This window comes from Cotesia glomerata, linkage group LG8, assembly GCF_020080835.1.
Source record: "Cotesia glomerata isolate CgM1 linkage group LG8, MPM_Cglom_v2.3, whole genome shotgun sequence".
Lineage (NCBI taxonomy): Eukaryota > Metazoa > Arthropoda > Insecta > Hymenoptera > Braconidae > Cotesia > Cotesia glomerata.
In genome coordinates this window covers 1,669,846-1,683,169 of record NC_058165.1, presented here as the reverse complement: position 1 = coordinate 1,683,169, position 13,324 = coordinate 1,669,846, and the positions used below count along the sequence as shown (strand labels likewise).

Sequence of the window (13,324 nt, the reverse complement as noted above, 5' to 3'; positions counted from 1 at the left end):
GTATTTAATAATCAGGAATTACATTTCATAAAATTGTTATTAAAACCTGTAAAAATTGTTAATCATATTATTTTATATATTTTCATTGAATTTCAAATAATTTTATAGAAAATTTTTATAAAATTGAAATTTTTTATTCTTAAAGATAAAATTTAATTAAATAATGAAAAATATAATAATTTAATAAAATTATTGTAATTTAAATTTTTAAATTAAATTAAAAAATTCAAATTTTCCCGCTAAAAATTCAAATTTTCCCGCTAAAAATTATTTACCTCCAGCGCTGCAATCTAGAACTAAAAACAAGAACCGCGAAAAATTTAAATTACATTTTTTACCGTAGATGTCACTGCACATACTTATATTCAATTTACATACAAGTGAACAGTGTAAAATGAAAAAATGTAAATATGGAAGTATTGAAGTATTAGTAAACTTTCTAATTTCATAATTACAATAATATTTTTTATAAAAATATTTTTTTATAATTTTACTCTTTTGTAACAATGTTGTCTTTAAATTTTTATTAAAACTCACTAAAAATAATCTTTTAAAATAATAATAATGACAATAATTGACTAAAATTCAAAAATTAGTGACAGTAACCTCAAATTTTTGAAAAATTTTTTATATTTGTAAATAAATTAATCAAGTAAGTATAAGATCTTTAAAAAATATATTTTTTAATAAAAAAAAAATGGTTGTAAATTATTTTCTAGGTAAATTATCTAATAAATAAATAAAAATTTCATTAATTCAAAGCAACAAGTGTCTGTTGATAATTTTGACATTCTTCTTTATCTTTTCAGATATATATCTCAAATTTAATGATATTTATATCCAAATTTTTCAAGTAAAAATTTTAATAATCTCTTTTATTACTGTTATCATAATTAATGTTAAGTTTGATTAGATATTAAAAGTAATTAGTCTTATTATAAATTAGGTTAGTAGTTAAAGGTGAGAAAAAAATAAAAAATGGGCGTTGTTCTATTCATCAATAGTTTAAATATTTTTTTTTTTACTTTCAATTTAATAAATAATTTTTTTTAAAATGTAAAATTATATTTATTAATACAAAAAATCTAAAAAAAAATTTTTTTAATTTTTCGAAATATTGATAAGAAATTTTTTTAATTTATGTAATAGTCAATTTTATTAAAAAAAAAATTTTTTTTTATCAATTTTATTTAATAATTTAAAAAAAAATTTTTTTTCATCAATTATATTTTTTTTTTATTTATAAAAAATTATTTTTTATTCAATTTTATTTTATAATTATATCAAAAATTTTTTATTTATATTTAATAGTCAATTTTATTTAAACAAAAATTTTTCTTATCAATTATATTTTTTTTTAATAAAAAAAAAAATTTTTTTTTTTTATTAATTACATTTTTTATTAAAAAAATAATTTTTTGTATTCAATTTTATTTTATAATTATATTTAATTTTTTTTTTTTTTTTATAAGTTTCTTATTTTAGATACTTTTATTTATACAAATAAATTATTAATTAAAAAAAAAAAAAAAATGGGAAAAGGTGAAGACTCAAATGGATCCGAGGATGGAGATTCATCAAGCGGTTCAAATAAATATAATTCATCATCGACTACTGAAGCCAGCAAAATGTTAGAAGCTGCTTTATTACAAATGGATGGAATAATATCCGGTAATTTTTTTTTTTTTTACATTTATTATTATTATAATTTATAAGTAAAAAATAATTTTTTGCCGACGTGATACATTTTAACATATTGATAAAAATTTATAAATAATCTCAACAGGCACATGTGCAGACACAACAGATGGATCGCATTCCTTGTGCGATTGGCGAGAGTCAGTAAAAGAAGCAACACGAGGACTGATATCGGCGATCCAAAATGCTCCTTACTTACCACCGCCTCCAGATCAAAGTTCCACTGAAATTTTATTGCAATGGCTCAAACCAGTAAGTTATTTATTTTTTATCTGGTTAAAATTTATTAAACAATATTTATTTACCCCAAAATTAATATAATGTAATTATTTATTTAATACTAGTAACTCGCAGTGCAAAATTGCACTGTAATTTCTTAAATATTGAAGTTTTTAAAAATATAAACTCATATCTATGTTGTACTCATCAAGAGCTTTCATTTGAGTACCCACATGCATTTTTTATATATTTTTCATATATACATATATATATATATATATATATATATATATATATATATATATATATATATATATATATATATATATATATATATATATATGAAAAATTGATGTGGGTACTCAAATGAAAAGTCTCGTTGAGTACCATGTCAGAGTGAGCTTATATCTTTAAAAATGTCAGTATTTGACAGAATACAAGGTCATTTATTCATTATTGATATTTTTAAAGATGTAAGCTCATCCTGACGTTACATTCATCAAGAGCTTTCATTTGAGTACCCACATGCATTTTTGATATATTTTTCATGTATACATATATATAGTATATATAAATATATGAAATATATAAAAAATTGATGTGGGTATTCAAATAAAAGGTCTCGATCAGAGTAACATCAAGATGAGCTTATATATTTAAAAATGTCAATAGTTCACAAGATACAAGGTACTTCCTTAATTATTGATATTTTTTAAGATGTTAGCTTATCCTGATGTTATTCTCATCAAGAGCTTTTATTTGAGTACCCACATGCATTTTTGATATATTTTTCATATATACAATTCATAATATACTTAAATATATGAAATATATGAAAAATTGATGTGGGTACTCAAATGAAAGGTCTTGATGAGTGTAACATCGTAATGAGCTTATATCTTTACAAATGTCAATAGTTCACAAGATACAAGGTCATTTCTTAATTATGTATCTAGAGATAGAGAATTTTTTAATGCAGCCTAAATATTTATCATAATAAATTGACTATCGGTGAGAATAATATGAAAACTTGAAAAGGCACTAATTCAAGTTAAGACCTTTGCAATGACACTAAATTTTACTAAAAAAACCGATTTTATCATATAATATGACTATCCTCGAAACAAAATTTTTCTTATTCTCTTAATAATCTAGATAATTTTTCAGGCCTTAATATAAAAACAAAAAATTTTTTTATTAAAAAAAAAAATTATTAATCAAGCTACAAAATTTAAGTAACTTAAGGTATTTTGCAGACAGGTATTTTATAGCTAAAAATAGAAAATATTTAATATATATATTTCTTAAAATGTCGAAAGTGGTAATATAGAATAATTGTATTAAAAGAAAAAAGAGAAGAGTTGAATTAAAAGCATAAAAATTAACTAAAATGAATTAATGCGCTAGAAGGGATAAATACAGTCGGTCTATTTATAAATCAAGTCTGGATTATTTGGTGCGTGTTAATTTTAGACGAATTTCTAGCGGCACACCCGCTTAAAATCAACTCTGTTTCAGTTTCTCAGCATTCATTTAGTGGGTTGTTTAGATTTAAGTTCCTTACTGTCTTTTATTTATTTGTTTCAAATATTTTATTGGTGATAACAAGTGATAATAAGTAGGTGATTAAATAAAATTAAGAAATTTAGGATGGAAAATTGGAACGGGAAAGATTTGCATCCGATAATTGAAGAGGAAGATAAGTCTAAAGGTTTTTTTTTAAGAATTTTCTTTGTTGCGAGGATTGGTTTTTTTTTTTTAGGTATTGGATTTTAAGCTTATAAAATTAAATTAAATATTGTAAAAAATGTATTTTTTAAATCTGACTAATTTTTTTCAATTGTACCAACAAATTCAAAATGTCAAAAGGAATTTACATTAGTTTTAACAATAACAAAGATCCAGAATAACAGTACCGAACAAATGATAAATTTAATAGCAGACATTAAGTCGGAAAAAAATAAATTGAGCGGAGAAAAAGTTTGTCGGGTGAATGTTTTTCTCGAGCCGACGAATATTTTGGTAGCCTTGGACAGTTGGCTACTGAGCCGAGAAAAAATAAAGATACTCGATAGAAAAAATGATCGAACCAACAACAATAATTGTTTGAAGGTTTAAAAAAGTGTTGGTGGAGCTTGAGAATGTTTTGTTCTCGGGCGTTTAACATGTTCCTCAAAAAACCCGATAAATATTTGTTGCTCTTTAAGACAGTTGTCTTGTTAAGTATCGAAAAAAGGTTTATTGAGCCTGGAAGAAATAAATTTGTCGAGCTGTTGAAAGATTTATTGAAAACAAAATCGTTGGTGTCCTTTTGGTGGGACTTTAACTCAGATATTTATGATTAAAAGTGTTGAGCACTGTCCTTAGAGCTGTCGAAGCTCTAACCAATTCCCGAATTAGTTTTATCGGTGTCTGTTGACCTGTCGGGGAATCTGGGGCGAAACTTTGTTGGGCTGGAGACTCTGATAACCGAGAGTCAACTAAGTAACATTGTTCGCTCAAGAAAAGACTTTGGTGGGTCAAGAAATCAATAACTAATTTTATTAATAATTACTAATTAATTATAAGTAATCTGTTCATGTTATGAGTTCATTATGGTAAATAATGATTATTGTAATAAATAATATAAAAAAAAAGTTAATTTTTGTAATGTTATTTAAATGAAAGAAAAAAGATAACAATGCTAGAGAATTGAGTGTTGTTTTTATTTACACTGCAACTGATCAATAAGACAGAAAGCGTATCTCGATATTTATCGTGTGAATTGTAAACGAATAAAATTAATAAATATTTATTGAAATATTAAGACAGAAAATATATCTATGATTACAATGAGTCAAAAAATATTTTTATTAATGCAAAAATATCTCAAAATTTTATTTAACATTAATAATAAATAAAATCAATTTTTCATTGTTTAAGTCTGACAATTTTTTCCACCTCTCCTCCTTTAAATAAGTTACCTTCCTTGGATTTAAATCTTTGAGAAAATTATCGAGCTGTTTGACACTTGAGCAGTAGATTAACTTTAAGAATAATAATTTGTTGACCCGCCAAAGACTTTTCTTGACCGAACAATGTTACTTAGTTGACTCTCGGTTATCAGAGTCTCCAGCCCAACAAAGTTTCGCCCCAGATTCCCCGACAGGTCAACAGACACCGATAAAACTAATTCGGGAATTGGTTAGAGCTTCGACAGCTCTAAGGACAGTGCTCAACACTTTTAATCATAAATATCTGAGTTAAAGTCCCACCAAAAGGACACCAACGATTTTGTTTTCAATAAATCTTTCAACAGCTCGACAAATTTATTTCTTCCAGGCTCAATAAACCTTTTTTCGATACTTAACAAGAAAACTGTCTTAAAGAGCAACAAATATATTTATCGGGTTTTTTTGAGGAACATGTTAAACGCCCGAGAACAAAACATTCTCAAGCTCCACCAACACTTTTTTAAACCTTCAAACAATTATTGTTGTTGGTTCGATCATTTTTTCTATTGAGTATCTTTATTTTTTCTCGGCTCAGTAGCCAACTGTCCAAGGCCACCAAAATATTCGTCGGCTCGAGAAAAACATTCACCCGACAAACTTTTTCTCCGCTCAATTTATTTTTTTCCGACTTAATGTCTGCTATTAAATTTATCATTTGTTCGGTACTGTTATTCTGGATCTTTGTTATTGTTAAAACTAATATAAATTCCTTTTGACATTTTAAATTTGTTGGTACATTGAAAAAAATTAGTCAGATTTAAAAATACATTTTTTACTAATTTTTTAATAACTACCTTCAGTAAAATTATTCTTAATCTTTAATAAAATCCAATACTTAAAAAATTTATCTGTCCTTTAAATAAATTCGAAAATATTCTTTATAATTTCTTCTTTAAAAATTAAATTAAAAAATCTAGACTCAATATCAGAGTCAGATAGCTCGACAATAAAAAACTGGAAGAACCACTGGCGTCGTCAACTTTATAGTCAAAACAACGCTGACGAAGATGAGGAATTTCAAGACTACGATGAAGACATAGACGAAGAATATTCCTCCCAAACTTCAACAGAGTCTCTAAAAAAGTGCGATGACTCATTCAGGTCCAGTTATTTTTCTTCGATAAAATCCGCCAAGAGTAAAAAAAAAATCACTCCTGATTCCGTCGCTAAGGAGATAAATGCCATAAAAAGGTGCAACGGGAGTAAGACTCTTAATAAACAGTACAAGAAGAACTATAATAGTGCGCGATTGATCAACAACAGCCGCTTAATTAACCTAAACACTTGCGGGGCGAATATTGGGAACGGAGGCGCTGGTGGTAACAATTGTGCTAGTGGCTCGTTGGATAGAAGAAGAAAGCGGTTGCGCAATCGCAACGAACGCGACCAACGCGCTAAATCGCAAAGTGATTTGTGTTACGAACGCGACCGCGTTACGCCGGTACATTATTGCTCGTTACAGCAGTTTCACTGTCAGTATTCGAGTAATCCGTGTATTAATTGCTTCAATAATAATACTGAGGTATTTTTTTGATATTGATATTAAAAGATTATTTGTGGGGAAAGTTAAATAATTTGAATTATTAGAGAGAGTAAAAAAAATGTCCAGGATACATGATTAAGAAATGACCTAGTATTTTGAGAACTATTGACATTTTTAGAGATATAAGCTCATCTTGAGGTTATACTCATCGAGACCTTTCATTTGAGTACCCACATCAATTTTTCATATATTTTATATATTTATATATATTATATATATATGTATATATGAAAAATATATCAAAAATGCATGTGGGTACTCAAATGAAAACTCTCGATGAGTGTAATGTCGGGGTGAGCTTACATTTTTAAAAATATCAATAATTAAGAAATGACCTTGTATCTTGTGAACTATTGACATTTTTAAAGATATAAGCTCATCTTGATATTACACTCATCGAAACCTTTCATTTGAGTACCCACATCAATTTTTCATATATTTATATATATTATAAATATGTATATATGAAAAATATATAAAAAATGCATGTGGGTACTCAAATGAAAGCTCTTGAAGAGTATAACATCAGGATGAGCTTATATTTTTAAAAATATTTTCCAAATCGGTCGATACTAACATTATCTTCTTTATAATTAAAACTTTCAAATGCAAGCTTTAAAACAATAAAAAAATTATATTATCTTCAAGGAACGATTACGAAAATTAGAAAATGACCGCGCCGGATTAAACATGGAAGTTGCGGTACTATCCGAACAAGTTGACGCGCAATCGAACAAAATAATGGAACTGGAACATTTACTCCAAGAAAAGAAGAATTGTCTGCGTCAATTGGATGATGCATTGCAGCAAGTGCGTATCCTATAGAACAAAAAATAAAAAAAAAAATAATTTTGTTTATAAATGAAATAATTTCAGGAAATTTTATCAAAGAGTGCTCTAGAAACTCAAAAACTAGAATTACTAACCTCACTTTCCGAAATGAAGCTGAAACAAGCGAGTTTGGAGCACGAAAATATGACACTGCGCAATTCCGCTTCCCTTGCTAATGTAAGAAGAAATAATAAGACTTTTTTATGTGGTGTGCCGTTAACTGATCTCCGGAATTTCATACCACGACAAATAATACCTGTTTTCGTGTTGGTCTATTGTCGAATAAACACACACAAAATCCATGATACAAAGGCATAACACGGTGCACGGAAAAAAGTAAACTGTAATATTCATTCGGATTCCGGTTAATTTTTATAGTTTCAAACAGTAAAGCGGACATCGGGGTGCCAAAAATATAAATATTACAGAACTTAATGTAGAAAGTATAAAAGCCACAATTTATAATTTAATATCCAAAATAAGTGATTAGTAGCTGTCACTGTAGTAAATAACGACTCTTTCATCTTAAAAAATTACAGTTTCAAACAGTAAAAATTGCCATTTTGATATATAGTCGATATTATGAGGAGAAGGGGAACTCAGATGAAAGAGAAGGGGGTCTCACTCTGGGAGAATTTAACATTTGAAACAGTAAAAATTATACTTTTAAAATATACATTTTACCAGTCCAAGCAAGTCAATAATTACAGTTTGATTTTTAGCGTTGCGTTTAAAATTTACCATTTTACTTTGTAAATATTGACGTTGCTTGTATTAGAAATTTACTAACTTTATTTTATACTTTTTACATATCATTGCGATCATTTTTTAGGTACCAAATGATAAATATCAAAGTCTAAATTCTTAATTATTATACTTTAACATTTTAGACATTTACATATCGAATATTACTGTCTGAAATCGTATTTTCTTCCACGTAAAGAGTAAATTGTAACATTTAAATGGTAAATATTATAAAGTGAATAGTAAAATCACGATTTTACTGTTTGAAATGGTAATTTTTAGCAGTTGATCATTACTGATTATAAATTGACTGTTATTTATTACAGTTTACTTTTTTCCGTGTGGGTGGGATCAGTCGTGGTATAAGAATACTGAGATCAATTAACGTGGAACCTCGAATTGTTAATTAATAATTTTTAATATAAAACTTACTAATTAGGGAGAAAAATTCAGCCGACATACTGGCCAGTACAGCAGTTTGCCTCGTCCGCCGACGGTTCCGAAGAAAGGCGTAGCATTTGGTAAGAAATTGTCCGGAACATCGACACCCCAGTCACAATCGCAGTCTAGTTTACCGACAGTTATTTACAACCCTGGTTTATTGTCGCAATCGCAAATGCAATTACAGTCCCAATCAATTTCTCCGCCGGTCAATGTCAGAGGAATCATCTCTTCACGATGTTTATCCGCACCACATTTAGGTTATTTAAACTTGTCAATTTAAAGGAATGTTTAGTGTGTTTTACTATAACCTCATTTTTTGTTAACTCTTCGTCGTCTTCGCTTTTAGATTTTTCGCGTTGAAAATTCAATTTTTCGCACTAAAATTTTAAAAATGCTTCAAAGAAGGAAAATTTTTTTCAAAAATTTTCTTAAGAGAGAAAAATAAAATTTACACTAATAAAAAAAATATCTTGATTAAAGAAAAATATTCTTGCTCCAAGAAAATTATTTTAAAGAGAACTAGTTGTCTTATTTCAAGAAATTCTTGTCTTGATTTAATGTTTCTAGGAGTGAGAGATCTAATCACTCCGATCGATAAAATTTTTACGAGGTTCAAGACTATATTATCTTCGATCGATACAAGTCAATACTTCATTCAAAAACGATTCTCTTCAATAAAGAATTATTTTATTTCATTTAAAGAATTATTGATTGTTGATTCAAGAACAAATTTTTTTATTTATGATGTTATAAGTTTAAGTCAGAAAAAAACTTTGAAGTTACAAAATTTTTATTTCTCTATTTGCCGACAAAATGTTTATTAATACAGAGAATAGCAAAAATACTTAAATTTATATGCTTAAAACAAGTAAAATAATATGTTAATTCTCGAGTGGCGCCATACTTGGAACAAGTCGGTAATATCTTGAACCAACGTTACCGTCTATCTTAATCCTCAAGAAAGAAATTCTTGGGCGACAGTTGTATATATCTTATTTTAAAACAACCAAGTTTCTTGATTCGAGAATCAATTTCTTAAGTTAAGAGAATTTAATTACTTAAAACAACAATGACATTTTGAAGAAAAAGTTTTTCTTTAATCAAGTCATTTTTCTTTATCAGTGTCAAAATTGTCGAACTACGAAGAGTTAATTAATAATTTAACAAGTCTTTGCTCTTGCATTATTCGCACGTCGCTTATAAACCCTGAAGCTATTGAAAATATTGTTAAAAAAATTTAGGAACTCTTTAATTGACTCAAAATTTGCGAAATGTCATCCAGAATAATTTTTCCGTCCAAGTTTGTGTCTTGTACTTCTTTAACTAACTTCTTAAGCAAATTTTGAAGTACATTGCATTTGTCCTACGCGTTTGCAACGATCTTAACCTAAAATTAATAAACAATCTATATTGTGCAGCTGAAGAAGACAAGATTATAGCGAACGAATCAGTGAACTCGCCGCAAAAACAGTCTCAACGACAACACGAGCAATTTTACAACAAGCAGGAAGAAATCGAGTCAGTTTCAGTAATATCGAAGTCGCTCAAAGATTTGTCGATGGAAGAAGTTGAGTATTGGCTGGCGCAATTAGGGTTAGAATGCTACTCCGGCGAACTGAGGCGCTGGGGCGCCACTGGTCCTAAGTTACTGGACTCGACGCCGCATCAGATTGAGAAAGAACTGGATATTAAGAATTCATTGCATAGGAAGAAATTGATGTATGCTATTGAGTGCGAACGCTGTGATGGTGTTGGATTTTTGGGATCTGAAAAGGTTAGAAGAATCTTTTTTTATAAAAAAAAATTGATTATTTTATTATCACATTTTTTTGGTGTAGTTAAATTTATTTTTAACAGATTAAGCTGCATTATTAAGTTAAAAAAAATTTTTAATTGATATTTTTAAGGAGATCCAAGTACCCTCCTAGTGTAAAGAATTTATAAAAAAATAATACGTAGAAATACTTTTGTTATCTTAAAATTAATTTTTAAATTAATTAATAACATTTGTTACAGTAATTTCCAATAAATTTACTCATTAAATAATTATTAACATTTAATTGACTAATAAAAAATATAGCGCTCTGAAATACCGGTATACACTTGACAACACAAAAAGAATTTCCCTAACCTTCAAATTTATTTATATTTACTGTCTAACTTTTGCATTAATTCAATTAATTAATTCTTGGATTAATTCAATGAATTAATTCTTGGATTAATTCAATAAATTAATTCTTGAATTTATTCAATAAATTAATTCTGTAATTAATTCAATAAATTAATTCTTGAATTTATTCAATGGATTAAGTCTTGAATTTATTCAATAAATTAATTCTGTAATTAATTCAATGAATTAATTCTTGAATAAATTCAATGAATTAATTCTTGAATAAATTCAATGAATTAATTCTTGAATAAATTCAATGAATTAATCCTTGAATTAATTCTTGAATTAATCCTTGAATTAATTCTTGAATAAATTCAATGAATTAATTCTTGAATTAATTCAATGAATTGATTCTTGAATTAATTCAATGAATTAATTCTTGAATTAATTCAATAAAAATTAAATTTTTTAAAATCGTTAATTGCATTAAATATTTAACCAAATACACGGCTAGTGGAATCTCCATTTTTCATGTAAGAATTACAATTTTAAAACCTAATTATTTGATTAAATCCCAAAAACCTACTGTTATATTTTTTTATTAATTATTTATGTAGATTGAATTTACAAATTTTCAGGAAGTTTTGAAAATTTGACCACATCGCGTGGATCTTAATTGAAAAATTTTTTATGTAAATAAAAAATAATATTTTAGATGGACAATTCAGCAGTATTGCGTTGGCTAGACGATATAGGTCTTCCTCAGCACAAAGAATCCTTTCAAACGGCAAAAGTCGACGGCCGAGTATTGCACCGCTTGACGACGGAAGATCTGCTTAACCTTGGAGTGAATGCGCAGCTGCATGCCGCGAGCTTGCGCCGTGGAATCCAAGTTCTCCGCGAGCTGAATTTCGAGTTTGATAACCTAGAACGCAGATCATTTACCGGAGATGGCGCTGATGGCAGCAATATCGCGCTCTGGACGAACCACCGAGTAATGGAGTGGCTAAGAGTGGTCGATTTAGCAGAGTACGCGCCTAACTTAAGGGGCTCTGGTGTTCACGGGGGACTAATTGTCCACGAGGGCCGCTTTACCACTGAGTTGCTGGCGGCCATTTTGAGCATCCCGCCATCTAAGACGCTTCTAAGAAGACATCTTACTACTCACTTTAATGATATCCTAGGGCGTGATGTGGTACAGCATAAAAGAGAAATAGAGAATACGCTTGGATTTGTGCCACTTACTCTTACTGCTAGGTTAAAGGTAACTTTTTTTTAAAGTTTTTTTGTAATTTTAGATTTAAAATGCGCGCGCAAGCGCGCGCATCAATTATGCGCTGGTGGATCAATTGACTTGATAAAAAAAAAACTTTTTCTTCAAAATGTCATTGTTGTTTTAAGTAATTAAATTCTCTTAACTTAAGAAATTGATTCTGGAATCAAGAAACTTGGTTGTTTTAAAATAAGATGTATACAACTTCGCCCAAGAATTTCTTTCTCGAGGATTAACGTAGACGGTAACGTTGGTTCAAGATATTACCGACTTGTTCCAAGTATGGCGCCACTCGAGAATTAACATGTTATTTTACTTGTTTTAAGCATATAAATTTAAGTATTTTTGCTATTCTCTGTATTAATAAATATTTTGTCGGCAAATAGAGAAATAAAAATTTTTGAACTTCAAACTTTTTTTCTGACTTAAACTTATAACATTATAAATAAAAAAATTTGTTCTTGAATCAACAATCAATAATTCTTTAAATGAAATAAAATTATTCTTTATTGAAGAGAATCGTTTTTGAATAAAAAATTCACTTGTACCGATCGAAGATAATACAATCTTGAACCTCGTAAAAATTTAATCGATCGGAGTGATTAGATCTCTCACTCCAAGAAACATTAAATCAAGACAAGAATTTCTTGAAATAAGACAACTAGTTTTCTTGTAAATAATTTTTTTGGAGCAAGAATATTTTCCTTTAATGAAGATATTTTTTTTCCATGTTTATAAATAATTTATTTTTTACTTAAGGTCGCGAAGAAGTCGCAGTTCACCTTAAAACGAAAGAAGAGTAAAAGCGAAGTAGACTATGCAAACTTAGTCTGCCCTCTAGAGGCTTCACCACCAGGTACACCGACTTCGACTCACTCGTCGGCGACAGCGAGTCCTAACCTAAATTCGCCATCAATTTAACGCTTTATATAATAATATTAATTAATTATCGTTCATGCATAAAACATACCTAATACATAATATATATAATGTTTATTTTTTTAATTCATTTATCAGCTTAAGCTTGAGTAGCCTAGCGCATCTACGATTAATTACTAACTCATCATGCAATCGACTAATTAACAGGTTAATTTTAATAAATAATTCTTACGCTTATTATTAATTGTCAATAATCATCAATTAATATTTCACGTAAAATAAAATTATTAATAATCAATATTAATTTTATTTTTTTCTTTTAGATTTGGAAATCGTTGAGCACCGGAAAATAATCGGCTGTATTTAAATGGATCATTTTAATTAATTTTATAATTAAATGGGACCAATTATTTTTTTAAAAAATAATTTTTTTTTTATTATATATCACTATATTATATCATGTTATTAATTAATTAATTGATTAATTAATTAATTAATTAATTAATTAATTAATTAATTAATTAATTAATTAATTAATTAATCAATTAATTAATTAATCAATTAATTAATCAATTAATTGATTAATTAAT

General features: G+C 27.6%; 1 protein-coding gene across 5 annotated transcripts; it reads left to right on the top strand.

Annotated features, from left to right (window-relative positions):
• The first annotated feature begins 633 nt into the window (after positions 1–633).
• Positions 634–13,206, top strand: LOC123270519 (liprin-beta-1). Of its 5 annotated transcripts, none has more exons than XM_044736613.1 (9): positions 634–652; positions 1,543–1,671; positions 1,787–1,950; positions 7,102–7,263; positions 7,330–7,461; positions 8,468–8,729; positions 9,891–10,246; positions 11,298–11,846; positions 12,615–12,851. In XM_044736613.1, exons 2-9 carry the CDS (start codon positions 1,629–1,631, stop codon positions 12,774–12,776), a joined length of 1,830 nt encoding a protein of 609 aa, XP_044592548.1. In that variant the 5' UTR covers positions 634–652; positions 1,543–1,628; the 3' UTR covers positions 12,777–12,851. The 5 variants fall into 5 exon arrangements, with proteins under 5 accessions (XP_044592548.1, XP_044592546.1, XP_044592543.1 ...); XM_044736609.1 differs by lacking the exons at positions 634–652; positions 1,543–1,671; positions 1,787–1,950 and adding exons at positions 3,308–3,628; positions 5,828–6,432; positions 13,058–13,206 and having other exon boundaries at positions 12,615–12,711; XM_044736611.1 differs by lacking the exon at positions 634–652 and having other exon boundaries at positions 1,473–1,671.
• The last annotated feature ends 118 nt before the right edge of the window (positions 13,207–13,324 follow it).